This window comes from Xenopus tropicalis, chromosome 2 (assembly GCF_000004195.4).
Source record: "Xenopus tropicalis strain Nigerian chromosome 2, UCB_Xtro_10.0, whole genome shotgun sequence".
Lineage (NCBI taxonomy): Eukaryota > Metazoa > Chordata > Amphibia > Anura > Pipidae > Xenopus > Xenopus tropicalis.
The window spans coordinates 49,324,182-49,351,247 of record NC_030678.2 but is presented as its reverse complement, the minus strand read 5'-3'; the positions used below and the strand labels follow the sequence as shown (position 1 = coordinate 49,351,247).

The window sequence follows — 27,066 nt, the reverse complement described above, 5'->3', positions numbered from 1 at the left end:
GGTTCAACCAAAATGATGGCGACAGTAGTGGCCTGCCGCCTGGATATCCCCATTGTTTCATATTCATTGGTTCCAGCACATGGAGGTAAGTAATGGGGAGCATGGCAACTGTGAATGAACCCTTGTGGTAGGTGGCTGCTTACTGGGAGTAACAGTATGTAGTGTTCATCCATTTTGGCTTTTAGTAAGAGTTTCTAACTCAGGCCCCACAGCCCTAACCAAACTGCAATACACTGGGGCAGATTTGCTTTCCCTTTTGATTGTATTTTTCCACAGAAAAGTCCTATTTTCCCCCACAATAACATGCTAAGAATAACACACCCAGAATTACTTACTATTCAGTAGCAAGCTTTTCACAATCCAAATTTTTCTCAACCTTTAATAAATGTGCACCTGCTGCCCCCCCCAGTGCCAGGGCATTTCTAAGGCAAAGTAAAGCTATAAATACTGTACACTACCCGATAAATGCAGATCCCCCCCTTAGGTAACACTACAATTCCGACTAGCGGAACGACTATCGGTGGATTCTGGGAAATGTAGTTCAATGACAGCGGCTAACTCCAAGTTCAGGGAGTGAACAAAGCCCAGGGGAACTGAAGCGAAATCTCAGTTTCAATTCCTGTCCATAGGCCTTCGTGCAGTTTCCCCTGTGGCTGTGTGAAGTGATTGCTACCAATTATTAGTCTGTCAACAGGCGCTCCCAGCCTTAGTGGGTGAGACACAAGGACACAAGTCTTTGTTTCGGACTCTCAACTCCGGTCCCCCCTCAGCCTACACGGGACTCCGCCCACTCCCTGCGATTCCGTCACCGCTGCATCCCATTGGGGACCGTAGTATCTAACCGGTTAAAGCTTCTATGGGAGGCGTGGCTTTTTGTACTTGTAGCCAATCGAAATACAGATCCTCCCAGGGTAGAGGGTGGTGGCGCCGTTTTCGAATAGAATCCATTTGGGGACAGAGCGGACCGTGTAGGTGAGTCCGGGTATTTCTACGTGTGTTTGTGTAAAAGAGTAGGATGTACCGACCCTTGTGTCCGGGGTGCGACACTTACCCATAGCGCTTAGTCTAAACTTTACTTACGGGTATTGTGTTAGTGCAGATAATAGCGCGGGAAGAGATGGGGTTCATATCGGGGGCTGCGCACTCACCCAATGCCAGCGGGGCACTCACTGCACATCACTGATATACACATTACTGTATCTCACTGCACATTACTGATATACACATTACTGATATACACATTACTGTATCTCACTGCACATTACTGATATACACATTACTGATATACACATTACTGTATCTCACTGCACATTACTGATACACACATTACTGATATACACATTACTGTATCTCACTGCACATTACTGATACACACATTACTGATATACACATTACTGTATCTCACCGCACATTACTGATGTACACATTACTGTATCTCACTGCACATTACTTATATACACATTACTGTATCTCACTGCACATTACTGATGTACACATTACTGTATCTCACTGCACATTACTTATATACACATTACTGTATCTCACTGCACATTACTGATGTACACATTACTGTATCTCACTGCACATTACTTATATACACATTACTGTATCTCACTGCACATTACTGATGTACACATTACTGTATCTCACTGCACATTACTGATGTACCCATTACTGTATCTCACTGCACATTACTGATGTGCACATTACTGATATACCCATTACTGTATCTCACTGCACATTACTGATATACACATTACTGTATCTCACCACACATTACTGATGTGCACATTACTGATATACCCATTACTGTATCTCACTGCACATTACTGATATACACATTACTGTATCTCACCACACATTACTGATGTACACATTACTGTATCTCACTGCACATTACTGATGTACACATTACTGATATACACATTACTGTATCTCACTGCACATTACTGATGTACACATTACTGATATACACATTACTGTACCTCACTGTAATACAGAAACAGAAAGCACAGTTGGATACATTAGTAGTGAGCCCCGTTCTCTGCCAGTGTCCCCCGCAAGCTAAGTGACTGCTCAGAAGCTCAATGCAACTTAGTAGCATAGTCTTATAAGGCAAATAAGTAAAGTTACAGACGATATGTTTAATTGAATGCTACATATCCATCGCATCACTTTAGTACAATATAGTATTTAATAAGGGGAGTGAAAGCTTCCATACTGCTTCATCTGCCAAGTAAAATGTAATCTCATCTTATGAAACAGCTTCAGCAGTGACCAATTATCGGAGCATCTGGCACAATTATTTCACTTATTTCACTACGGAGCTTAATGTTTAAGCTGTCCATACACAGGGTAATACAGTTGGCCAATCTGGTTATATTATAAAGTCTTGACATCTTTTTTGCAGGACTCAAAAACTACTCACAGTAGCTCCTGGGCATTGCCTGCTCCTCCTCTATGTGTCACTCTATGGCAGGGAGTACATGCCACATATCTGACACATGTTAATTTAAAACTAAAACTAAAACTTAAAAATTATTTCTGGTATCTAGACTTGAATTCTTGTATCACTTGTTACAGATGCTTTGCATACCTCCAGGAGCACCTGTTGAGGTTTAAACAAATAGTTTGCTTGAGCTTGAAGCTGTATAATTCCCAGGTTAGGTGGCTTGTCTGTACCCCACCAGGACTATCACTTTGAGTGCAAGTGTTGTGGTTAACTGATCTGAGCTGGCATATATATAGCAAACTGACTTTCAGAGCACCCAGAAAGTCAGCTGCTTTCTTACAGGAAGAGTGATGTGTATTAGGAAGGTAAAATATACAATGGGTAGAAGTTGTACCAGCACACCTGTGCCTCCTCCAGTAGTAAACTCGGTGCACAGCTTAGAGCAGAGGTCCCCAACCAGTGGCTTGGGGGCAACTTGTTGCTCACCGCCCCCTTTGATGTTGCTCCCAGTGGCTTCAACGTTGGTTCCCATTTTTGAATTTCTGGCTTGGAAGCATAAAGACCATGTGTACTGCTAAACAAAGCCTCTAGTAGTCTGCCAGCCCACATTGTACCTACTAGAAAAGTTTTTGTACTTGTCTTGCTCCCGATTTTTTTTCCATTGAAATTTTACTCACGGGTAAAAAAACGGTTGGGGATCTCTGGCAGTGATCCCCAACCAGTGGCTTGTGAGCAACATGTTGCTCACTAACCCCTTTGATGTTGCGTCCAGTGGCCTCAAAGCAGGTGCCCATTTTTTAATTTCTCCACATTGGGTTACCAAATAACCAATCACAATCCTTTTTGGGCACCCCCTAGGAAATATCTTCATGCTTGTGTTTTCCCCAATATTTCTTATATTTAAATGAATAAAAAAATGTTTGGGGACCCCTGGCTTAGAGGGTTGGCGCCCTCACAGGAACAAGAAAGGAGGTTACTGGCACAACGAGTGTAATGTAAGCAGGGCTTAGGCAATGGGATCAGCAGATTCCATTTTTAGAAAAGTGGAAAGGATTAATTGTCTCTAGGACTCTACCTGCCAAATATTGTGACACACATTAAGCACATGGTAAGAGAGGACAGATTATTGAGTAAGACCCAGCTCTTCTCATATACATTGTTACCAAAGAAAGATTATAAATTAAAGGTTCTTTCAATTTTGCAGTCCTGATTGGTGCGCCAGACTTTTATCCTAGACTTTATAGCATCCTGATGTTGATGATGCTGTGGGTTTAGATATGTTCTCTAACCAACTCTGGAATTTTACAGAATCGGGTGCGCCATGTTTATGTTAGGATCATGTGACACTTTAATTGATCTCAGGTAGACTCCATCTAACTAATGATATGACTTCTGAAGGCAGAACTTCTGAAGGGGGTAAATACTTATGCAAGGCAGCCACATTTAAGCTGCCTTAAGTTCTTCAGACTGATTCGGCAGTTTATATGCCTATGTATGGAGACCCCCGATGGGCATGTTTAATTTTCCTGTTGGGCCAAAGGAATTAGCCCAATATCACCCACCTTAGATGGGCATATCGAGAGAAAGATCCGCTTGTTGGCGACCTGGGTGAACAAGCAGATCTTAACGTGTATTGGATTTGGATTATTTCCTTCCTACAGATCCCTACTGCTAAAAGCAACAAAGCCAATTTGCTTTCAGGAAAAAATTTGCAGTGCAAAATATAAAAATTGTGCATAGAACTGAGTATGCTTTTAATTCTTCAGTGAAGATGGATGTTTGTGTCAGCATGTCCGTTTCCTATTTCTCAGAGGAAAAGGTTACACTGTCTACAGATATGTCCTTTTCCTGTTTATTTCAGATTCATGCTAGGATTGAATATAAACAATGTATTTTCAAACGATTGGCTCTTAGAAGTTATTATACACAGGCATGACTGCCTTCATAAAAAGCAAAGCTTAGTATCCATGTGTGAAAGTGTGCCCATTGTGGGTTACATTTGTAGCAAACACAGTTGTGTGAGTGTGTTCTTTATCCAGCGGGAAGTCTCAGCCTTCACCTCCCTCCTCCTCCAACTGTCATGAACTTTAGCTTCATACCAGCAGCTACAGAGTTCTATCCAGCCTACCAAGGGGCCCTTCTTCTGTTTCAATCTGTACCCTGTGCAAACTTTGAATATGGGCCGGAGGAATGTGAAGAGAGAAATCAGAAATTCCTGCAATAGTTTTGAAGCTGTGTTTTCTTTTCCCCACCTTGTAAAGGCATTTTGAAAAATCTGAGATCATTTTAGAACTCTTTCACATGGGCGTTTTTTGTGTTTCTAAAAATGCGTGGTGACCCTGCAAAAAATGTATTTGTGTCTTTTTTAATTTAACTGTAACTAAGCGCTCTTTTGGAAGTTCACCTCTCAGTGCATCTATCAGTGCATCTCAGTTTTACTGTATTATAAAATGCAGAAAAATTCAGCATTGCACAATAGTGCATACATTTTGGTGCACTCAAACAGGCATCTCAAACACACCTAGTCCTACTGTATGTGTAAGAACACTAGCAGTACCATGCAGAGCATTTAGACCAATTTAGCATTTGGATTAATTTTTTTTTTAAAGTGACATTGTTTTATGTTAAATAAAACCTTAAAGGGGTTGTTCATCTTTACATTTTTTTGTATGATGATAGAAAGAGCAATTATCTGCTGTTTTTCCAATTATTTCATTTTCCTGGTAGCTCTTCAGTAGCTCAAAACCAGTGCATGTTCGGGCTGATATTTGCACAGCTTCTGCAGGTCATGGGCGAGTTTGGACTGAACTTTTCCATGTGTCCACCCTGCCATATCCAGAACCTTATTATAAAACAAGACCATGAGACAAGGTTCTCAGCATAACTGATGCTTTATTCATTAATCAAAGACAGAGTCTTGTGGAAGCTTTCAGCAACACAGAACAATAACTGATATGTGTGACTAACAGCGTCAAGTAAGACCCTGAAAGTCTTTTAGGGCTCTGGCACACGGGGGAGATTAGTCGCCCGCGACAAAACTCCCTGTTCGCGGGCGACTAATCTCCCCGAGTTGCCATGACCCGCCATTTCAGGACTTGCGAGTCTTTTTCGGCGATTTGCGCGAAATCGCGCCGCCGCGTATGCCATCCCGCCGGCAACTTACATGTTCGCCGGTGGGATGGCAGGGGTAGGCAACTCGGGGAGATTAGTCGCCCGCGAACAGGGAGATTTGTTGCGGGCGACTAATCTTCCCGTGTGCCAGAGCCCTTATAGTCTTTACTTTGTATAGCCTTTTATAGATCATAGTATACCTTATCACCCCTTTTACAACTTTCTGTGTACTCTGTGGTTATAGCTGTGCAAATAGCAAAGTGCATGTAGGGGCAGGGGACACTGGGGGATTTTATGTGTCCCTTTATACAGAACTTACCCGTCATAAGTGAGCGTCTCAACAAAGAGTCGCAGCAATATGAATAAAAGAGGGCCTAAAGAAAAAGATAAGTAATATAAAGTAACAATAAAAATTTACCCTCACAGATCTTTTTGGCTTAGTTACTCTCCTTTGAAAACCTCTAAAAAAAAAAAAAAAAGAATAGGCCATTATATAACATAGTAAAATGTAATCTAGAAATGAGCAACCCTCTTAAAAAAATTGAAATTTCCTGTATGCATAAGTATTCAGCCACATGCTTTGTAAGATTTTGTAGATCGACCTTTACCAGCAATAGAATAGAATTGAATCCTGGTAAAGTGAGCCTTATAAAGCATGTGTGTGTAATATTTTTTTAAATAGATTGTTTGGATGTGAAAGGATTGTTCAGCTACTGAGTTATCTTTCTATTTTTTTTCCTGGTGTGGCTGCAATGCAACAAGTTATGTGCAAAATGCTACTCATTATTCCTTTTCCTTCGCAGATTTACCAGAGTGAAAAAAGAAATGTCGTCCATTTTGCAAAGTGTTGGGTGGAGGAACCACAGTATTCTGGAGAATCTAGATGAACTAGATAGTCCCAAACCTGACAAATTCAAGAAGATGCCCTCATCCAGTTCTCTAAACACGCTGCGTATGACCCTGAGAAAGCGAATGCCTCTGAAAGAGGTGAAAATCAACATTAACAACATGCCAAACTGGGACACTATGCCTGCAATGAAAAAGCAACGCTCTCTGACGTCCGTGACTGTCTCAGCAAGAAGTGTGTTTGGAGCAATGTCACAGGTAACAACATTAAGTAAAGAAATGTACTTTACTGTATAATTTCAAGCAAATTGTTGTGTGATGTAATAAAAGAAACACATTTTGCTATAGTCTAGTAAACTGGGGTGTTTGGCTAGTAAATGCTACTTTTGATTGGTTGCTATGGGTAAGGTGAAAATAGAACAGAGCTCTGTTTTCACGCATTGAAAAATTCTAAAAAATTATGTTGAAATGGGGTGAACTATGCTTTCACACTTTGTAAAAAGTGTGCCTTAAACTTTCCACATTGTAATAGATCCACTTTGAGTGGATGTTTGGCCAGTTTTGCCACACACATGCTGGACCAAACTATCTCAATACAGGCCCATGCAGAGCTATAAGAAGAAGACATCATCAACACGCCAATACGGTCCTCACCCAGTGGTATTTTCTAACATGTCCAGTCAGGGCCGGATTTAACTTGCCGGCGCCCCGAGGCCGCCCCCGCACGAGTGCGCATGCGCAATCGCGCCGGCGCCCTCTCCCTCCAGTGCGCATGCGCGATCAATGCGCAAACGCACATTTAAACTCCCATACGGAGCAGTGGGGAGAGGTCCCGACTGCTCCGTATGGGAGCCAAATTTAAAAAAACTGTTGCGGCGGGGCGACATACCGCTCCTAAACTTGTGCCGCCCTAGGCCCCGGCCTTTGTGGCCTTTCCACAAATCCGGGCCTGTGTCCAGTAGATATCTGGCCTCATTTTCACCCAAATATATTGCTTGGCCAGGCAAGAATTTTGCAACGGGTCAGGTATCCACAGAATACCCGCAAATCGGTTGGGACAAAATATCCTTCATGCCCCAACCATGCAGGAGGTCCTTGGGCACCATTTAGATGCAGGTGGGTGAATTGCAGGCAGCCATTCAGGGGAAAACACCAGAAAGAATACTCAAAACACCTAAAAATGCATGAGGTCAGACTAGCACAGGGTGTCTCCCACCCATTCAGGGGAAACAAAACATAAAATCTGCTTTACTCCTGTGAAATCAATCTATAGGTGACTTCACTTCCGGTTTATGTGATGCTTTCAATCAGGCAAGTTGGGATGGGGGTAATGGGGTACAGGTTGGGCATGGGTGTGCAAAAACAGACCTCCAAAGTCTCTAGGACAGGCCCTGCTGGCTTGTGTATGGGGCAACTCTGTTTCATGTGCCTGGATGCCGATCACAAATTTCTGGCTATTAAAGAAAAGAATAATTACCTTTTTACTAGTGTAGTATGAAATCTACTTGTTGTGTGAAATAAAAAAGCCAAAAAAAAGCTATTTCTTTTTTCTGTAGCTTATTATTATTATTGCTCGAATGGATATCAGCAGACAATATTTGTTGTTAAATAGGTGCACCATCACCTGTGTATGATTTGTAGTAACAAACTAAAGCGGTAAGCCGTGAGTGTCCCAGCAGCATTATGATTTAGCATTATATTAAAAAAGGAGGCATAGTAGTTCTAACAGGCTTTTCATAGCTATAGGAACTGCAATCAATATTGTCAACAGAGAGTAGATGAAAACCTGCAAGTGATTATCCGAGGCAGGAAACATTTTTAGCAGTGTTAATCAATATTCTATGTGAGCGCCAGTAATCACAGCATAAAAGGGATGGGAACAGCTGTGTATTGCAGATATCTGCTGCAGAAATGCTGAGAATCTCAATGAAAGCCACATGCTTTGCTCTGCATGCCCAATACTACGCTAGCAGCTTGCCAGGACCTCACATTTAGGAGATGTGCTTCTAATTTGAAATTGCTGTCTGCAGTTAGACCATAATGGCTTTTTCTCCTCTTCACGTTCCTAATGCAATAAATATTGTAAGCCAGCCATTTGGCTTCCTGAATGGAAGGGCCAGAATAGAAAGCTATTTGCGTATGATAAACCTTTGTGATTAAAGTTTTTGAAAATGTTTTAATAAATCATGCTGGTTGCACAGTAAGTACTCACTAAACCATTTGTGCTGGAAGCAATAATCTGCTTTTCTGGTATCACTGTGCCGTAATTCCAAAAATAACAATAATTTGCGTTTAAATAATAGCAGTCAAACTATGCAGTTAAAAGAAAAGTTTAAAGAAAAAATATCTTTACATATATTATTACGGTGCTTTCTATTCACACAACAGTCACTTATAGTGCACAGTTGCCTCTGAGCTAAACTCTAAATCTGGGTAATTGTACATTTTAAAGGGTACATTTTATTTTTATGTGCTAAATCCTGTGTACAGCAGGGACCATGGACTAATACTCGGATATACTTTATTCATTTGGTAACTAGCCATTCTAAAATAAAAATGAGACTAACAATAGTATATGGGCATATAGATTATATTATTACCTACTACAGACATACTTTAGTAATTGTCTGTATTCCCTCAGTAACATGGACCCATAGTTATAGTGCTAAGAACATAACAATGCCACATTCCTGCAATACATTGTGGGAAACAATATGAGTACCAAAGTGTAAAAAGTAAAAAAAAAAATCCTTTATTAAAATAAAGGCAAAAAAAAATACATATAGCTTTTAGAGTGAGTGTGTCTAATAACAGCCAGGTGCAGTAACCCCTAGTAACCAATAAGATGCTTATGGTTTCTATAGGTTACTGCATCTGAGCATAACTTAATTTGTGGTCAAATTTGCACCTAGGAAGTAACCTATAGCGAGTAATTAGTAGCTGTTACTTTTTTTCAGCCAGCTGCAGGTTGAACAATGAAAGCAAACATTTGATTGACTGCCATAGGTTAGTGCCCAGTTGCAAATTTGTCCACTTTTTATAAATGAGCCCCGGTAGTACGTAGTGCCTTTTATTACATAAAGTTGGAAGAAGGACATCGAGCACTTTCGGACACTAGGAATCTGTTAAAATCCGAGCTTTATTTCATCATGTTTAAAACATGATGAAATAAAGCTCGGATTTTAACAGATTCCTAGTGTCCGAAAGTGCTCGATGTCCTTCTTCCAACTTTGAAGTTATTTCCCTTCAGCTGCGGGTTCGGGGCCTTGAGCACCCGGACCACTGCCGGACTTTGATGAGCATGCTGTTTCTCAGATTTCAGACCTTTTGAGTGATTAACTCTGAATTTCAAGCGGCAGGCTCGGGGTTTTGAACACCCGAGCCTTATTTGACTATTTGGTAAATATATAACCTGCTTTATTTATTTATTTATTTACTTATTATTTTGTTCTATTTTGCTATCTGAGAAATTTGCTTTGAGGTCTGCTCTTAGAGCGACCTCTTTTCTTTCTCCTTTTACCTTTTATTACATAACTTCAATAGACACTGGCCCTTTTTGGCAAGGCTGCTTATGAAATGGCATTTTGCTCAGGTTTGTGCCCCTCTTGGTCCAAACCAGGAAACCTAAGCAATTGACTTTGAGACCTACAACCAAATTACATATTTGTCTGTGTAATGGGCTAATACTGTCTTAGTACATTAAAATGGATATCGATCATGGAAAATTATTTTATTCATTTTACCACTATATGTATCCCTTTAGTTAGCGAGAACATAGTGATAGTCAGCGACTGTGTTTAAATGGGCAACCACAAGAATCAAATTGGTTTTTACTGTAAAATAGGGTTTGGACTAGTGAAGTGCACTGTTAGTCCCCTGATCAGAAGGCATTTCTAGTAAGTAAGCCATTCAGATAATAGTAATAATAGTGATCTAATCACTGATCTAGTAGGAAGGGTGGAAATAGACACACAGGGCATATTGATTACCCTTTTCTGTATAGGATTGTGCTGTTTCTTTCTCAAATTGTAATTTTGTTCTACATCTGCTCTACCCTCTTGCGGTTCAGTTCTCTATGAGCCCTTTTATATGTCGCTTGCTTGCGGATAACTGCTAATGAACAAAACCTTTAGCTGTTAGAGGGATGCAGTGGGGAGTTCAGCAATGACTGGAGAGCTAGTGTTGCCAAAACCTGCTGGAATGCAAGTTTCTCTATGAACGTTTCATTTTCATATGATAATTACCCTGCGCAGTAAGGTTTGCGAATTCCTCCTGCAGATCAGCTTTGTTGCTCTGAGTCCCCTACAATATTTTTACATAGAAATTGAAAAAAAGCATCACTTTGTTACAGTTGCACTACAGAAAAGTTGCAGTGTATATTGTTCCCTCAGGGACAAAAGGGCGGGAATTGTAAAACATCTCCGGAATGTCTGTTACTCAGATAGAGATGGAAAACATATTTCCTCCTTCCCCTGCACTGTATGAAACCCTGCTAAAGCCCTTGTCTCAAGTAAAATGCTTATCTGTTCTGTCCACTTATGCTACAAGGGTTCCAACTGACTCCCGTTCTTCTTAAAATCACAGACTGCTTCATGTTACAAGGAGCATGTTAGAAAGAAAAAAGCTGAATTTTCCAACTTCTTGGGGTCAAATATCTTTCAGCCCCAATACCTCATAGATATACATAGCCATTACTGTCATTTGTCCAAGGCCCATACAGCTCCTACCCAGGTCAAAGCATGTGAAAATACTGGTGGATTCTTCAAAAATCAGAGCTAATATGATGTCAAATAACTTGTGTGGGGGTGCACACAAATCTAGGATTTGGGTCACAATTTGGGCTGGCCAGCTGTGTACAAATTAGAATTTTCCTGCTTTATGGAATCTAATGTGGCTTCATCCCAAAGTCCCAGCTGATGGCTCTCTTGCTTTTAGAAGCTATCTGAGCCATACCTTTTAGTTTTAATAAGGTAATTATTTAAAAGGTGGTAGTTTGGATTTGGCCAAATCCAAGTGCCTGGACGAACCAAATCCTTAAAATCAAGTGACTTTTGGTCACGTGAACACGGAACAAGAAGAAAAAATTAAGTGCATGCTTCTATTTAACCCTTCAGTAGTCTAGTTTGCATGTGCAAATTACGATTCTGTTTGGTTTTTGGCCAAATCTTTTACAAAGGATTTGGGGTCTGGCCAAACCCAAAAACAGTAGATTTGGTACATCCCTAATAGAACAGGGGTCTTCAAACTTTTTAAACGGGGCCAGTTCACGGCCTCTCAGACTGTTGGGGGGCCATTTTTGTCCTCGGCTTTGGGCTAGGGCTAGGGCTGGGCGATATACCGTTTAATACAGAATACCGGTGTTTTTTTTTAAAAACTATATTCATTTTTCAGATTCCGCAATACCGGGGTGTCACGGTACTCACCCGTGCGGCCCGGTCTCGCGCGTCCCGTTGTCCGCAGGACGTTGCGACTTGCGCGTCCAGGTGCGCGTGCGTCAAAGCCCACTTACATGTCGAAGCGTGCACGTCCGCGACGCGCCGGATCTGCGCATGCGTGGGGGGTATTTAAAGCTATCAAACGCCTCCTCCTGTGCTATGTTGTCTGCGCCTTGACTGGGAAACTAAGCCTGCCTGATTTACCTTATGACTTTCTGTTGCCGATCCTTCGCTTGCCTGACTCCGATTTTCAATACTGCAGTAATTATTCTCTAATTTATTAGGAAATGGGGTTAACACCTAATCATGCATGGAAAAAAAAATACCGTCAAATACCGTGACACCGATATAATTTTGAAAAATACCGTGATATAAATTTTTGGGCATACCGCCCAGCTCTACTTTGGGCCAAGGACAACGCTGAAGCAGCGGGACAGAGGCCGGGTAAATGACCTTAGCGGGCCATATCTGGCCCATGGTCCATAGTTTGAGGACCCATGTTATAGAATGTCCCATTAGAAGCCACTTTTCAATTGGACATCATTTTTTAATTACAGTTTTTAAATTTGCCTTCCTCTTCTGCTTCTCTCCAGTCTTCAGATAGGTAACTGACCCCTGAAAGCAAAGCACTATTGCTCTGCGAGGCTGCAAATTGTATTGTTAATGTTACATTTTATTGCTTATCTTTCTAATCAGGGCCTCTTCTATTGATCTTCCGGTTTGTCAAACCACTGATTGGTTGCTAGGGTGCAGTTTTACCCTAGTAACCTGTCAGCTGCTGAAGTTCCAAACTGCAGAGCTGCTTAAGAAAAAGCTAAATAATTCAAGAACCATAAAACTAAAAAGCAGATGTGAAGTGCCCCAGAATATCACTGCCTGTCTGCATCATAGTTAAAGGTAATTTGAAAGTAAAAAACCCCTAAATATAAAACCTTTTCAGGGGAGAGCACCAAGCAACATAGAAAGCATGTAAAACGCCAGAACCCATATCTTCATTATCATAGTACAGCTTCAGTGACCTTTGAGCAAAAATGTTCTTTATGGCGAAGCTTTAGTTGCCCTTGCGTTTCCTACCGTGATACTTATTTTGCTGTTGTCAAACTCTGTACCAAGGGATGGGCAAGGAAGGAAAGGAATAAGCTGGAACATTTTATTCCTTTCTTAATATTCGTAGATGTTTTATATGCTAATCTGCACATAATACTTCTGCTGCCAGCAGCCTATCCATATTCTAATTTTAGCCTGCCTCCAGTGTACCTTATATTTAACCTTCCAGCATTTGATGATATCTACCGCATGTTCATCCTAGCACTGACATTTCTGTAACAAGGGGCTGCTTGAGACATAATCCTTTAAGATGCTCAGCCCAGTAATACTTTAGCAGACAGATGAAATGAAGGGGAGATGTACAAATTGCTCTCCAGGCCAAAAGCAGCCAAGCGAGGTACAGCGGTGAGGAATTATGTGATCTGACTCGGTAGTCTTAGCTGCATAGACAGCGATGACAATGCCTTCTCTCTTGTGCTAAAAAACAGATAGAAATTGTAATAGACCTATTCCAATAGACCTATTTGGATGAAATGGTATTTCTAGCCTTTCATTCAGAGGGGTATAATCAGAGCGGCTTTTCCTGCATTCACTGCTAACAAAAATTAAGCCTGTTTGGTAGAAATTATTCTTACTTTCCGACTGTAGGAAAATTTCCTAAGATTAGAGGAAGTAACAAACCGTAATATAAATCCCTATACCAAAAGAAACACAAGATTTCTTGTCTCCTTTTTTGTGAACATATTGTTTGGGTGTCTGACTTCCTCTCTCAGAAAAATCCTTAATTCCCTAGGCCAGAGTCTGCGCAGTTCTCTCCTCTCTCCCCTCTCCTGCTCCCCCTCCCACAAGAATGCTTAGAACTCCCTCCCCCCTCCCTTAGAAATGTGTGATCTGAGCTATAACAGCTAGACTGCAAACAGGAAGCTACTTAAAATGACAGCTGCTGTCTTGGGCAAATGGAGAAAGCTTCTAGAGCTGTTTACTCAGGTATGGTAAAGCTTTCTGTAGAATAAATATATTGTTCTAGGTGGCGCTTATGTGGCAAATCTATTGGCAGTAAAATGCCAAAATTACTTTCCTTCTTTAAAAGAATCTGCCTGACATCACAAGGATAAGCATTCCACAGATTAATCCACATATTAATTAACATATAGTAAATAATGACCTTTGAAGGTCTTTGCTTTAGCTTTGATCCTGAACCAACATTTTAAGGTGCCATAACCCCCCTGCCTCTACCATTACTTTGTCATAAGTACCAAAGACTCCCAATAAGGCTCAATACGACTCTCTAAGATGCGCATCCAATTTAACCACATGCTAAATGAGACAATAAAAACTGTTCAATTGTAGCAACCAAAAATTCATTGAAAGATTTTAGGTGGATATTCACATGGGTCGTGGGCTCCCTTTAACTCTAACTCTAAACTTATATGCTAAACTGACCCAAGGAATAACCGAGAAATCGCATTCAGCACGGCCCTCTAAAATTCACAAGTACCCCAAATATGGCAGGTCAATGTCTTTCATGTTCCAACTGGTAGTACACTATTAAAAGCTAATTGCTAATTGGTTGCTATTGACATCTGTACCTACGCAGATTAATTTTGCCCCATAATCTCCAAAAGCAAAGTGTGATGGTGGGTCACAAGGAAGAACTTCCGTTATGCTGGGTTATGATGTGAATAATATGTATGTTTCTCTTAAAATATAGAGGCGTGCTAAAGTAAAGGGAGGGGGCACTGCTGTGTTTTTTTAGCAGAGGATGAGAGGGAACATGATAGGAATCAGCGGTAGTCAGTAAAGGTAAATATGATCTGGTGACATTCCCTTTGTGCATATGTGTGAGTGGCATATTGCCAGCAGAGTTTGTGGTTAAAGTGATACTGACATGAAAAAACTAGTTTTTAAAATCAGGGCTGTGGAGTCGGAAGATAAATTCTCCGACTCCTCAGTTTCTGATACTTCTGACTCCACGACTCCGACTCCTCTGTTTTTAATATGCTAATGTATTTTATACATCCAGGAAGGGGCAGGGGGGAAGGGGCACTTAAAACACAACTGAATTGATAATAAACTGATAGACAATTTTATCTATACTCCTACTTCTAATGATTTCCCTAGAATCCCATAGTCATGTTTAAACATTACAGCTGAATTACAGTAGTTTTTCAAATGTTTTAAAGCTTCAGTCTTAAACTATTGACTATCCATTCCCTTCACGTATACAAGTATTTCTAGTCCTGCAAATTTTTTTTACTTAATTAGTTATCAGTGAGAGTTAGGCTGGGTTCCCAGTGGGCATTGGGTTCCCTGTAACAGAGGAACACGACACAGTGGAGCTGCCGCACCTTAACTGTGTGTTACGTCCCATTTAGTGAAGCATACAGCCAATGAAAAGCATGCTTCATGGTCACTCAGCGTGTTTGTTTATGCACTGCGTGCATTGGGCTTTATTCCTATAGCAGAGAAGTAATTAATTATGACTGTTTGTGAATTCGGACATTTAAACTTGCTATATTTTTTTTTTTTGTGTTCCCATTTAAATTTAGTAGGAGTCGGAGTCGGTTCATTTTTTGCCGACTCCGACTCCAGGTACCCAAAATTGCCTCCGACTCCTCGACTCCGACTCCACAGCCCTGTTTAAAATATGAATCTACATAAAAAGTTACCCATAGGTCATGTTGATCATTTTTCACTGTTAGGGCTGCTTTTGTGAGTAATTGTTACTTGAAGTTCCTAAACCCGACTGTTTTGTCAGCCTGACTGTCCCTTCTAATGCTAATGGTCTACTGCTGCACAAATATGGCCGCTCCCTCATAGAGGAACATGGGGGATCAGATAGGGAATGGAAAAGCCTCAGGAAATACGTTTATGGCAAAATTATAAAGCTCATGCAAAGACAATGTTATGAAAGATGTAAAAAAGGTTTAATTTCTGGTGTCAGTATCTTTTTAATGGGTGCAAAGGTTTGGATTGTATCTTACAAATCCATATAGAGTGCTCTCCATCTGTAGTACTCATCTTGAGCCATTGTATTTCTATTATTACAAGAAAAATGTATACATGCTTACTGAAAATGTAAAAGGGATGGTTCACCTTCTCCTCTCCTCCTTTTGCTACTTTGTAGTGCTTATTTTCTATTCAAGCCCTCTCCTATTCATATATCAGTCTTTCATTCAAACCACACCATGGTTGCTAAGGTAATTTGGATCCTAGCAACCAAATAGCTGCTGAAACTCCAAATGACAGAGCTGCTAAACAAAAACTAAAATAATGTAATAAAAACTACAGATAACAAAAAATGAAGACCAATTGCAAATTGTTTTTTTAGTATTACTCTCCACTTCATACTAAAAGTTAACTCAAAGGTTAATAACCCCTTTAAATTGCATGCTATAAAAATCATATGTACAGGCCTGCATTTGGTTTGGGTGCGGAGGTTTGTTTTATTTTAGAGGTTATTTTCCTGTAAGAGCTCTTCTTTGTTTCTTACCAACTTCTTTCTTTACTCAATTACAGAAAATAACAAAAACTAAACAAAACAAAACCCAATACTTACTGGCCTCTCCAGAGCAAGTGAAAGCCTCAAAAAGACTGAACCGTACACCTGGGAGTGGCAAGAAGGGCAGCACGCCAAAGAAATGTAACACGCCAAAGAACTGTGGCACACCAAGACGTTCCCATTACAGGCTGAAAGAGGATGCCAGCCCCAGTGTCAGGTTCACCCCGAAATCCAGCAAGATCTCTCCCCACTCAAGCAGGAGGGCAGGCAGTGCACAGTGGAAAAGCTTTTCCAACTTTGTGGGAAAAGATAAACTGCCACTAAGGAGGTCTTCCAGAGCTGCAGCATTAAGGAGCCCATATTCCTCGCCAGTTGCTGTTGGCAAGAGAAGGTATCTGCAAAGCTAATCCTAAGCGTATATTCATATTGAGACAGATGGGCTTCATCAGTAAACTTAGTGTATCATTAAACTTTAAAAATTTTGCAAGATTGGTAAAAATCTTGTTTATTAAAAAAATACTAGCACCCGGGCCATTGTATATGATTGACTTAAGTGCACTGTAACTCTCCTGCTATATATATTTCTCTATGTTTATTTTTCTTTCCTTTAAACGCCCTTAACCATATCTGTCATTTCAGCCTACCATTGAAAATGTAATACTACAAAATTAAATAATTCAAACTTTATTTCTTTACTATTTTGCCATTACCCTGTGAATTTCATATTTCTATTACCAGTTAAGCCCATAGCATTTTCAAATTGCATCCTGTTAGAAGTATGCCTAGGCTTTAATGTCAGACTCTATAGCACCCTGTATAAAGTGCAACTCAGAGATCCTGCAACATTTTCAGCATTTATTGAGTTATTTTTATTTCTTTCTACTTTCCAGGCAATTTGACAAAGACCTTGAAGCTATCTCCACAGGAATCCGGCAGCTCAAACGTCTCTCTAGGGTTTTTGATGATGCCATTTTGAAGGAAGAAAGGTAAGCTGGGTTCGTCTGTTGTGTTCTCTTGAGTCTGTCACTATTCCAAGGATCTATCTGATATCAGATATGTAGGATTGTGTGAGGCAGACACAGCAGCCTGCTCCAGCTTTCCCTCATACTATGGAACACACACATTGTTTGCTCTTACATCGGTCTTTCCGTTCTTTAGAAAATATTTAGCAATGGGACTTCACACAGAGCTCTAGGAACTCTGGGTCACCCAAGACTGCACCTGAGAAGAACAAGGATACAGACTAGGGCAGTTTTAAAAAAAAATAAATAAATAGGGTTGCCACCTAACCAATATAACGTCTGACATGTAAAAGCCACATTCTATATGGCTGCACAGACATTTAGGGGCTGATTTACTAACCCACGAATCCGACCCGAATTGGAAAAGTTCCGACTTGAAAACGAACATTTTGCGACTTTTTCGTATGTTTTGCGATTTTTTCGGCGTCTTTACGAATTTTTCGTTACCAATACGATTTTTGCGTAAAAACGCGAGTTTTTCGTAGCCTTTACGAAAGTTGCGTAAAATCTTGCGATTTTTCCGTAGCGTTAAAACTTACGCGAAAAGTTGCGCCTTTTTCGTAGCGTTAAAACGCAATCGGACTCATTTCGACCCGTTCGTGGGTTAGTAAATCAGCCCCTTAGAGTATATCTGAAGTGCCACAATTTTACTTTATACAAAAGAATACTTATTCTGGTTTAATCTAATTGTACTCTATTAAAAAAAGAAATTCGTTTTCCCTGCTATGGTATATTCGGACTTTCAGAATGCCGGAGCATCCCCTTGGATTCTAAGGTCATTACTGGAACAACAATCGGGAGGGTTGAATTTAAGATGAAAGGGATTCTGGTATAGAAAAACATGTTCTTTACAAATTGCATCACTTAGCAGCAGTCCCCCAGCAGAATCCTGCATTGAAATCCATTTGAAAATTGAGGTACAGCAGGCCTGTTCCTAGTTTCTCAGGTGCCCATATGACCAGGGCCGCCATCAGAAATCACGGGGCCCCTCACAATAAAGTTTTCTGGGCCCCCCTCCTGCCACACCCCCAATGGCCCCTCCCCCAGTGACCCCTCCCATCAATACAAAGGACAGGCCAGGGCCCCCTAAAACATTGGTGTCCAGGAGTTACATTTTGCATTGGTGCCAGGGCAGGTAGCCCCTAAATCATTGCTAGCCAGCCCAGGGCCCCCTAAAACTTTGGTAGCCAGTGCCACCTTAAACAGCCCCCCCCCCCCAAAGCATCCTCCAGCTTCCCCCAGGGCCCCTCCCAAAACATCCTCCAGCTTCCCCCAGGGCCTCCCCCAAAACATCCTCCAGCTTCCCCCAGGCCCCCCCAAAACAACCTCCAGCTTCCCCCAGGGCCCCCCCACAAAGCATTCTCCAGCTTCCCCCAGGGCCCTCCCACAAAGCATTCTCCAGCTTCCCCCAGGCCCCCACCCCAAAGCATTCTCCAGCTTCCCCCAGGGCCCTCCTGCTGCCGTGGTGTCCTCCGCTATGTGCCGCGGCTCCCAGCTACTTCTGCGCTTTTATAAGGTTGCGCCCCGTGCGTGTGACATCAGTACGCACAGGCGCAACCTTATAAAAGCGGAGAAGTAGCGGCACATAGTGGAGGCCGCCAGAGCCGGAGGAAGCGAGGGCCCGGACTTGATTAAAGGGGGCTAAAAAAACTGGGCGGCCCTGCCCAGCCCAATACTGTGCGCTGATAAGCTCTAACGGGAAAGGCTCGTTAGCTGTATCTTTGCTATTATAGCAGCGGCTCTGGGCACACAGCTCCCCTTTCATGCACAGTGGCAGCATCTTGGTGCCTATTTGCCCAGAGGTCTTCAGTCAATTTGGGTTCAGCCGTCCCCTTTATTTATTAGGTAGTTCAGTCAGTGGGGGCCCCTTTTTCAATTATTCAAGAACCTTAATAGAGAAATGGGGCGGCCAAGCGCTGCGACCCCCCCCCAATAGTGCCTTATAATGGGGTGGGGGTTACCCGCAGTGCATAACATGGGGGCGACTGGGCTACTGATGTGGGGGACCAATAAGCTGTGGCCACTAGGAGATACATGGAGAGAGCGTTCGGAAGGGGCCTAGATACTCCCAAATAACCCAGCGCTGTTTGAGCCCTCCAAGGAGGCCGCTCCCATAGCTCGGCTCCTCATTCTCAGCCCTACCACTGTAGAACAATGGGAAGGTAACCACATAACAGCTCTCCAACATCAGCAATGCTAAAAATGTTCCTGTGCCCCACCTAGTGATAGATATGAGAATGGCACCCAATAGTAAAACACCCCAGACTCCTCCAGTTACATTGAATAGAAGAAACAATATCTTATCTGAAGGCAGTTCCATTGTGAAGACCATTTTCTAAAGTACAGGATCCAGGCACATTGACCAGAGATGGCTGCCTACAAACCAATAATACGATTTTTAAAAAAAACGTTTTTTTGGTTCAAGAATAACGGTCGAAATTGTAGAATTAATTATTTGCAATTTACATAATGTAATTTAGTAATTACAAGTACACAATATAAATCGTGACAGAATCCCTTTAATGAAGAAATAGGCAAGCTAGCCTGAGGTGTGGCAGCTTAAACTGCGCCAAAATAGCTATCACTGTGGCACACAGGGAGATTAGCAGCGCGCAGTCAAATCTCTGCTACCACGGGCAACTAAACTCCCTGAAATGCCTTCTCACCAGCAATAAAGTGAATCACCACTGAGAAGGCATACACAGTGGTTTGTTTTCCAAAGTCTCCGGAAGTTTCCTGAGCCGTAAACTTTAAATGACTTTGGAAAACAAAGAATGAACATCCCTTCCTTACACTATTGATAAAGCAGTTGGAAATCCTCATGACACTTATTCTCCCATCTGTTATCAGCGACATGTCACTTCTTCTCATTGATAACTGAAGATAAAAGCCAGGTAAATTTTGCACTTCACTAACCTGTATTTGTATATATGTGCATGGATTTTATACACTAACACACAAGAATGCTTTCAGCCTGTGTGCGTTATGGTATTTGTAATGTGATAAAATCACTTAACCACTCCACTTGATGTATGTTCTGTTGGACCACTAATACAGATATGGGATCCGTTATCCAGAAAGCTCTGAATTACAGGAAGGCCATCTCCTATCTCTATTATAAGCAAAGAATTCAAAATATTATTTCCTTTATAATAAAACAGTAACTTTTACTTACCAACTAAGATATAATTATTGGAGCTATAACAATCTTATTGGGTTTGATTACTGTTTTTAAGTGATTTATCAGTAGACTTAAGGTTAGGCGATCCAAATTACAGAAAAAATCCCTATCTGAAAAACCCCAGGTCCTGAGCATTCTGGATAACAGGCCCCATACCTGTACTTACATTCTTTGGCTGATTTTTGGAAGGAGACATCATAGTGTACATACTGTACATGTTTATTTTTTACAACCCTAGCACAGGGGTTGGGTAACAGGCAACCACTTGTTTTGCAGACAAACCAGACCCATTATGCCTGCAAACTGCCAATGATGCTTCTCCTCACGCAACCTTCCTGCTGTCTTCAGTAAAGCCTTGGATTCTGTGCGGGAGGCATATTAGGCATTTTTTTTATTAAGGCTTCCTTGAAAGCATTTCTCTTCCCTTGTACTAAGCACTAAGTAGGCCTTGCAGAGTGACATGATGCGGTTTGTCTACACATTTTAAATCGTTTTTCTTTTTTAGCTGAGAGGTGCATGTCGGCCTCCTTCCGTGTCAGTAACATAAGAGCAGTGGAGGGAACTTCTGGTGTTTTTGTTAGCCAGGAAAAAATATGGCAGGCCAAATACTCTAAATATCAACATGTATCATTATGTGAAAGGGTGACCTTCGCTATTTAAATCGTACCTAGGCAGATAAGCAGTACACATTAGCATGCACCAAAAGGCAACTGAATGAGATATTAGGAGTTTGGTAGTGCATAGATAGGGCTCTAGGTTAGGCTGTGTGTCCTTGCATAGATCAGGCATATAAATCTATGGATTTAGCAAAATCACGTTTTGTTTATATAACATTCTTTCCTCTGGATTAATACTGATCTGCCCGTGTTTTCCTATGGGAATGCTTGGGGGAGGTTTGTTTATTACTAATCCTGTGTACATCTGCTCTCTGACCTTTTCTTCAGTATAACCAACATTTTCTCTTTGTCAGGTAATAAAGGGAGATAGCCACAAGCAGTCACACTTGGCAGAGCTCCTATTTATTGCTTTATGAGAATCACCTGTTGTGGCAGGAATTATTTCAGCAAAGTTTCTTTGAACATGTTCAAGTCAATACACACACAAACAGAAAATGGAAACTTTTATTTTTTTCCTCGGCACACAAATAGGCTCCTATATCTGTACCCTTGTGCTACTCCCACTGGGGGCTCAGGGTTCAGTTCTAGCTATATGCAGTGCCCTTTTGCCCAGAATGTAAAGCTTCCAGTCTGACACGCACAGAGCAGTGACACCAAAGCACCCAAGGGAGCATGTGTCACTGTGAGCGCTCAATAGAGCACTTGTAGTTAGTAACAATGGAAGACGGACATAGAGGGGCATTTAGTCTGCTGTTTTTCTTTACCTTTGGGTATTGATAAACAAAATGCCCCATCTGCCATACTAAAGGATAGTGCAGAGTAATATCCTAAGACTAAAATGGCTTATAACAGAGGCCACTAACTTGCAGTGCTATATATAGTATAGAGGTTAGGTAAACATTACCAAAAATTATTATATGGAGCCCTTATTTGAAAATCTGTACAGTGTTGCATATATATGTTGTGCTATATAAATGAAAATATACATACATATATAACCAGGGTTAAATCTGGGTACTGATTAAGGATCAGGGTAACCTGGATACTGTCTGTACCAGATAATTTTCATCTAATATGCTCACATTCTCTACTTCAGTAAAATCTAATCTTTGCCTTCTCCTTTTTATTGCATCCAGAAAAGAAGCCATTTTGAACTATCACAGTTTAATGGCTAATAATTTGCATTGTGCGGGTCGCTCTCGGCCGACTTTGAGAAGAAGCACCGGGAGATTTCAGCATACGCTTGGAGGCTGGACAGAAATGGCTTTAACCAGTATTGGCAACATTGGTGCCCGATAATTATTTGCTTTGTGAATGGGTTTTATATCTAGCCAACTTTATTCCGACTTTTGCTCACTATCTACTAACGATCATACTCCATTTGCAATATTTTCTGTACCACCCTTAATTAGCTGCAAAGCCTGATTATCATCTGGCTTTGTTATTCCATACCATCGGTCATGTGCAATGCATTATACATGTCATTGCTTTCTCATTCGCTCTATAGGTTCTGTTACATTTTTTCATAATGCAATCTTATTTTCATCAGGTGATTTAGCAACCTGTTCCTTTTAAGAAGAAAACGCAGGTCTGCTTTAGGCCGAAGCAATCCAAGAATTCAGGCATTAGTAGAACAATGTGCAGTACCATTATTAAGCATGGCCATCAATAGTTGCTTTGTGCAGTGACCTGTATAATGTTATGTCAGTTTTCTATATATATCATGTATTTTTTTCTTTCATCTGTACCAAATGAATATAGCAAAGTATGAGAATATAGCAAGTATGAGAGAGCCAGATGACTTCCCTGTAATTGATAATGGATAACATCATTGCTGCAATGAAGAATATAACTTGAAGTAACCTATACATGTTTTTGGCCTTTACTGACACTTTTGCAGTAGGTTTTTTAAATATTGAAGAGAGTCATTGCCTCCTTTACTAGAATTCATTGCCCAATCTACAGAATTCTAGTTTATTCTAGAATTAGAAAATTCTATGGAAGCAATGATTTATTGGTAAATATTACCCCAAACAAAGACCTTGGTATCTTGAAAGAATGTCTCATATACTGTATATGTATGTATATATGTATATATATATATATATATAATTGGAAGTGGGGCAATTTGAGGCAGTTTTTAGTAGTTCATAAAGTGCTCCAAGTGCCATCCGCATTATTGTTTTCTATGCAGAGTTTTAAAAGGAATCCGTACTTCTCTCATAAACCTTTAAACCTTGAGTTGGTTAAGGTGGTCTCTTAAAGAACTAGGCATACACAACTAGATCAAGGGAATGTTACAAAATTCTCCTTTACTCATGGTGATACAAAAAGAGACTCTGTTTTAGGCTGATGCCACACGTAGCGTTTTTACGCTGCGTTTTTTCTCAGCCTAAAAACGCCGCACAAGCCACACATGGCGTTTTTCAGCCTAGTACTGGTGACGTAAGCAAATCCCGTTGCCATGGTGCTAATAGTGTGAAATAGCAAAAAACGCAGCGTATTTCCGCTAGGTCTGGCAGCTGCCTTTGCGTATACATAGGAATAGCTTGCTTTGCAAGTACTGGCGTATTTCAGCCTACGCTTGAAAAATCCGTGCTAAGGCGTTTTCTAGCGTATTTACGCTTTGTGTGGTTTGCCTCGAGTCTTTTCAAGTTATTTCTATGGATGATGATATCAGGCGTTTTTCAGCCGCCGAAAATACGCAGCGTAAAAACGCTACGTGTGGCATCAGCCTTAGACAAAAAGCAAGTGAGCTTTGAAACTGTTTCTGTGTATGTGCCTGTTACACTGGTCTTGTTAACACTAATTATGAAGGAAAACGTGTGCACCTTTTTATATAAGCTAATGCATTTTACGAAATATAAAATCTTTGTGATTTTACATGTGATTAAAATTTTGATATGCTATATAGGATGCCTGTGTGTTTTGTGTTTCACAGTACTGCTCTATGATGGGCCAAAAGTTCATATATCAGCTGTCACCAGAATGTTACTTAAGGTAGAAAAGGAGGTTTCTCAGAATCTTCTCTGATTTGGTAATTTTTACATCTCATGTATTTCTGAACACATGTTGGTGACTAAGTGCCCCATGAAGGCACAAAGCAACTAAGGCTTTTTTTTACACTTAGTAGAAGGTGTTAGAGACTTTAATAAATAGTTCAGCAGTAGAAATTTACTGTGGTGCAGTTTGTGCCTGCTAAAACTGTAAAAGGCTTAAACATTGCATTCTTCTGAAGCTGCAGGTCTGGGGTTCTAATGTTGTGGTTGACCCACAACACGCTGTACCTGTGGGGTTTATCCTTGGATCAGGAAGGTTAGGCTTAAAATTTGGGCAACAATTGCAGGTTCAATTACACTCTTCCTCTGCTCCTTTAGTAGTGTACAGAGCAAAAACACGCAGGTATGGGTTGGGTGCTGGTCCTTCAATGGCGACATTTTGCGGGATAAGGTTTTGCAGGGCTACGGTCAGGTGCGGGTTGGGCTTTTCCTGTCCCACAAATCACAAGTCTTAAAATAAACTAAATGCTCCAGTCTAACATCAGCCCCCCCCAATAATGATTTTTTACAGGTAAATATTTCTATCATTCCTAAACTGGGCAAAGATCAGACGGTCTGTAAAAATTACCAACCAAACTCTTTATTTAATCTTGACCTTAAACTCTACTCTCTACATCATACCAAAAGTTAACTGAAAGGTGGACAACCCCTTTAATGCCTGGTCCATGAAATGGATTACATGGACTGGAAAAAATCAAAATGTGCATACTAACAAAATTTCTATACGTGTTCTTAACCCTCCCAATAGCCATTAGTAAGGCTACATTTTCAGATTTAAATGCAGTTATCAGTTCCTACGCATGGAACCGAAAGAGGAGTAGAATGAAACGGGAAACATTGTACTAAAATATGGAGGTGGCTTGGGTATGTCTGAATGAGAGAAATTAGGCTTAGCACTGTATCCCTCTTTCTTTATACCCCTGAGACACAATATAGAATTTCTACTCTGGTATACTTGATCCAGGTTTATAGCAATGCCTTTGGAATCTCCAACCCTGTTCTAAGAAACTTCCTCCCTTCTGATGCTGACCCAGTACCTGCAGTATTAAAAGTTAAGGACTCCTGGACCCCAAAAGAAATGTGAAAAGATGTACAGAATTTTTTGAGTTCTTTAATAGAGCTAAAAATAGAACCTTGACCCATTTTTAAATGAATTTTCAATTAATGTTGAACTTAGACACACCATGGGAAAAATGGGAACAGATATTTCTAAGTAACTGGGAATGTTTGATAAGCAATAGATTCCCGGTGTATTACACCTGTATTACTTAGCAAATTGAATCTAATACCCACTCAATTTTGTTCTAGGTGTAACACAGGAATGGGCAATTTAACCCACGTATGGTATTCATGCCCAGAACTGCAAAAGTTATTAGTCTCAGGTATCAGCCATATGTGCTGAGATTTAACAGTGTCAGTACAGTCAGAAAGACCTGTAGAGCCCTTAAGCATATAAGGGCCATGGTGGTCAAAATCTGGCCCTTGGGCATCTGGTGCCTAAAAAAGTAATAAAGGATCTTTCTCTGATTTTAATAATTGTTTACCCTCAATCAGCCCCTATTGACTATTATAGAATGGCCAACTTTCCAACTGGTCTTCCATTTTTATAGATTTTGAATCATTTGCCTTCCTCTTCTGACCATTTTCAGCTTTTAAATGGGGGTCAATGACCCCCAGTAGTCAAAAAACTTGTTCCGTGAGGCTCCAATTTTGTTATTGTTCCTTTATATTACTTACTATTTCTATTTAGGCCCTCCTCTATTCATATTTCTGTCTTTCTTTCAAACCTCTGCCTGGTTTCTAGGTAAAATTGGGCCATTAAGTACAATTCATTAACTACAATACTCTTTGAGTATGCCTCAGTACATACTGAAATATATTTCAGATTCTAAAAAATATAAAATGAATTGATTCTTGGCATCTCTTATATCTCTTGATGTCCCAGTATAATTTGGGTGGCCTAAGAATGACAGTGTGTCAGTTTTTAGAATTTGTATGTTCTCCGTTTGCAGGCCCCACTGATGTTAATTATTTAACCCACTTTCAGCCTCTGCACCCTATATTGGCACTGCATATATATATATATATATATATATATATATATACAGCATAATAATGGTGAGCACTAAGTCTCCCTTTTGGTTTTGTAAAGAGCAAGCAGACCAGAAAGCCCTTTTAACTGGAGTTATTTTATTTGTTAAAAACAAGCCAACATCAAAAAGTATACTGCCTGTAAAAATCTTACATTTTTGATCTTAGAAATACATACTATAATGTACAATCTGGATATTTTACAGAGCATCCATACGAAATATAAACATTTGGTCACCATAAATAACTTTCAACAGACAAGCAATACATCTCTTTATTGGAAAACTTGAAGCATAGGTAAAACTCTAGACCCAAAGACCAGTCTTTGCACATTAATTAATAGACAAAATAAAACTCTATCACAATTCTTAAAAAAAAAATTCAGAGAGGGTGTCATGAATCTGTGAGGGGGGGTGGGTGGGGTTGGGGGCAGGTTCCAAACATTTCTCAATATACTCAAATCGCTTATGGGACAGCGTATAAAGCTGGCCATACGCGGGCAGATTTAAGCTGCCAATTTGGGTCCTACAGAATGATTTGGCACCTTATCTGCCCATGTATGGGCACCCCCAATGGACATACCAAAACGACATGTGGTCTAAAATTGGCCAGGTTTGGCAGGTCTGATTTTCTGTCAGATTGGAGACCGTACCTTCTCATTGATGTGGTTGGATGCATTCTTCCTTCATACACCTTAATGACA

General features: G+C 40.7%; 1 protein-coding gene across 4 annotated transcripts; it reads left to right on the top strand.

Annotated features, from left to right (window-relative positions):
* The first annotated feature begins 683 nt into the window (after positions 1-683).
* Positions 684-23,561, top strand: pimreg (PICALM interacting mitotic regulator). 4 transcript variants are annotated; one of them, XM_018091127.2, is made up of 6 exons: positions 686-972; positions 6,367-6,667; positions 16,411-16,784; positions 17,284-17,379; positions 20,266-20,309; positions 22,350-23,561. In XM_018091127.2, the coding sequence occupies exons 1-5, from the start codon at positions 857-859 to the stop codon at positions 20,294-20,296; spliced, it is 918 nt and encodes a 305-aa protein (XP_017946616.1). In that variant the 5' UTR covers positions 686-856; the 3' UTR covers positions 20,297-20,309; positions 22,350-23,561. The 4 variants fall into 4 exon arrangements, with proteins under 4 accessions (XP_017946615.1, XP_017946616.1, XP_017946617.1 ...); NM_001197070.1 differs by having other exon boundaries at positions 959-972; positions 22,350-22,915; XM_018091126.2 differs by lacking the exon at positions 20,266-20,309 and having other exon boundaries at positions 684-972.
* Positions 23,562-27,066: the final 3,505 nt, after the last annotated feature.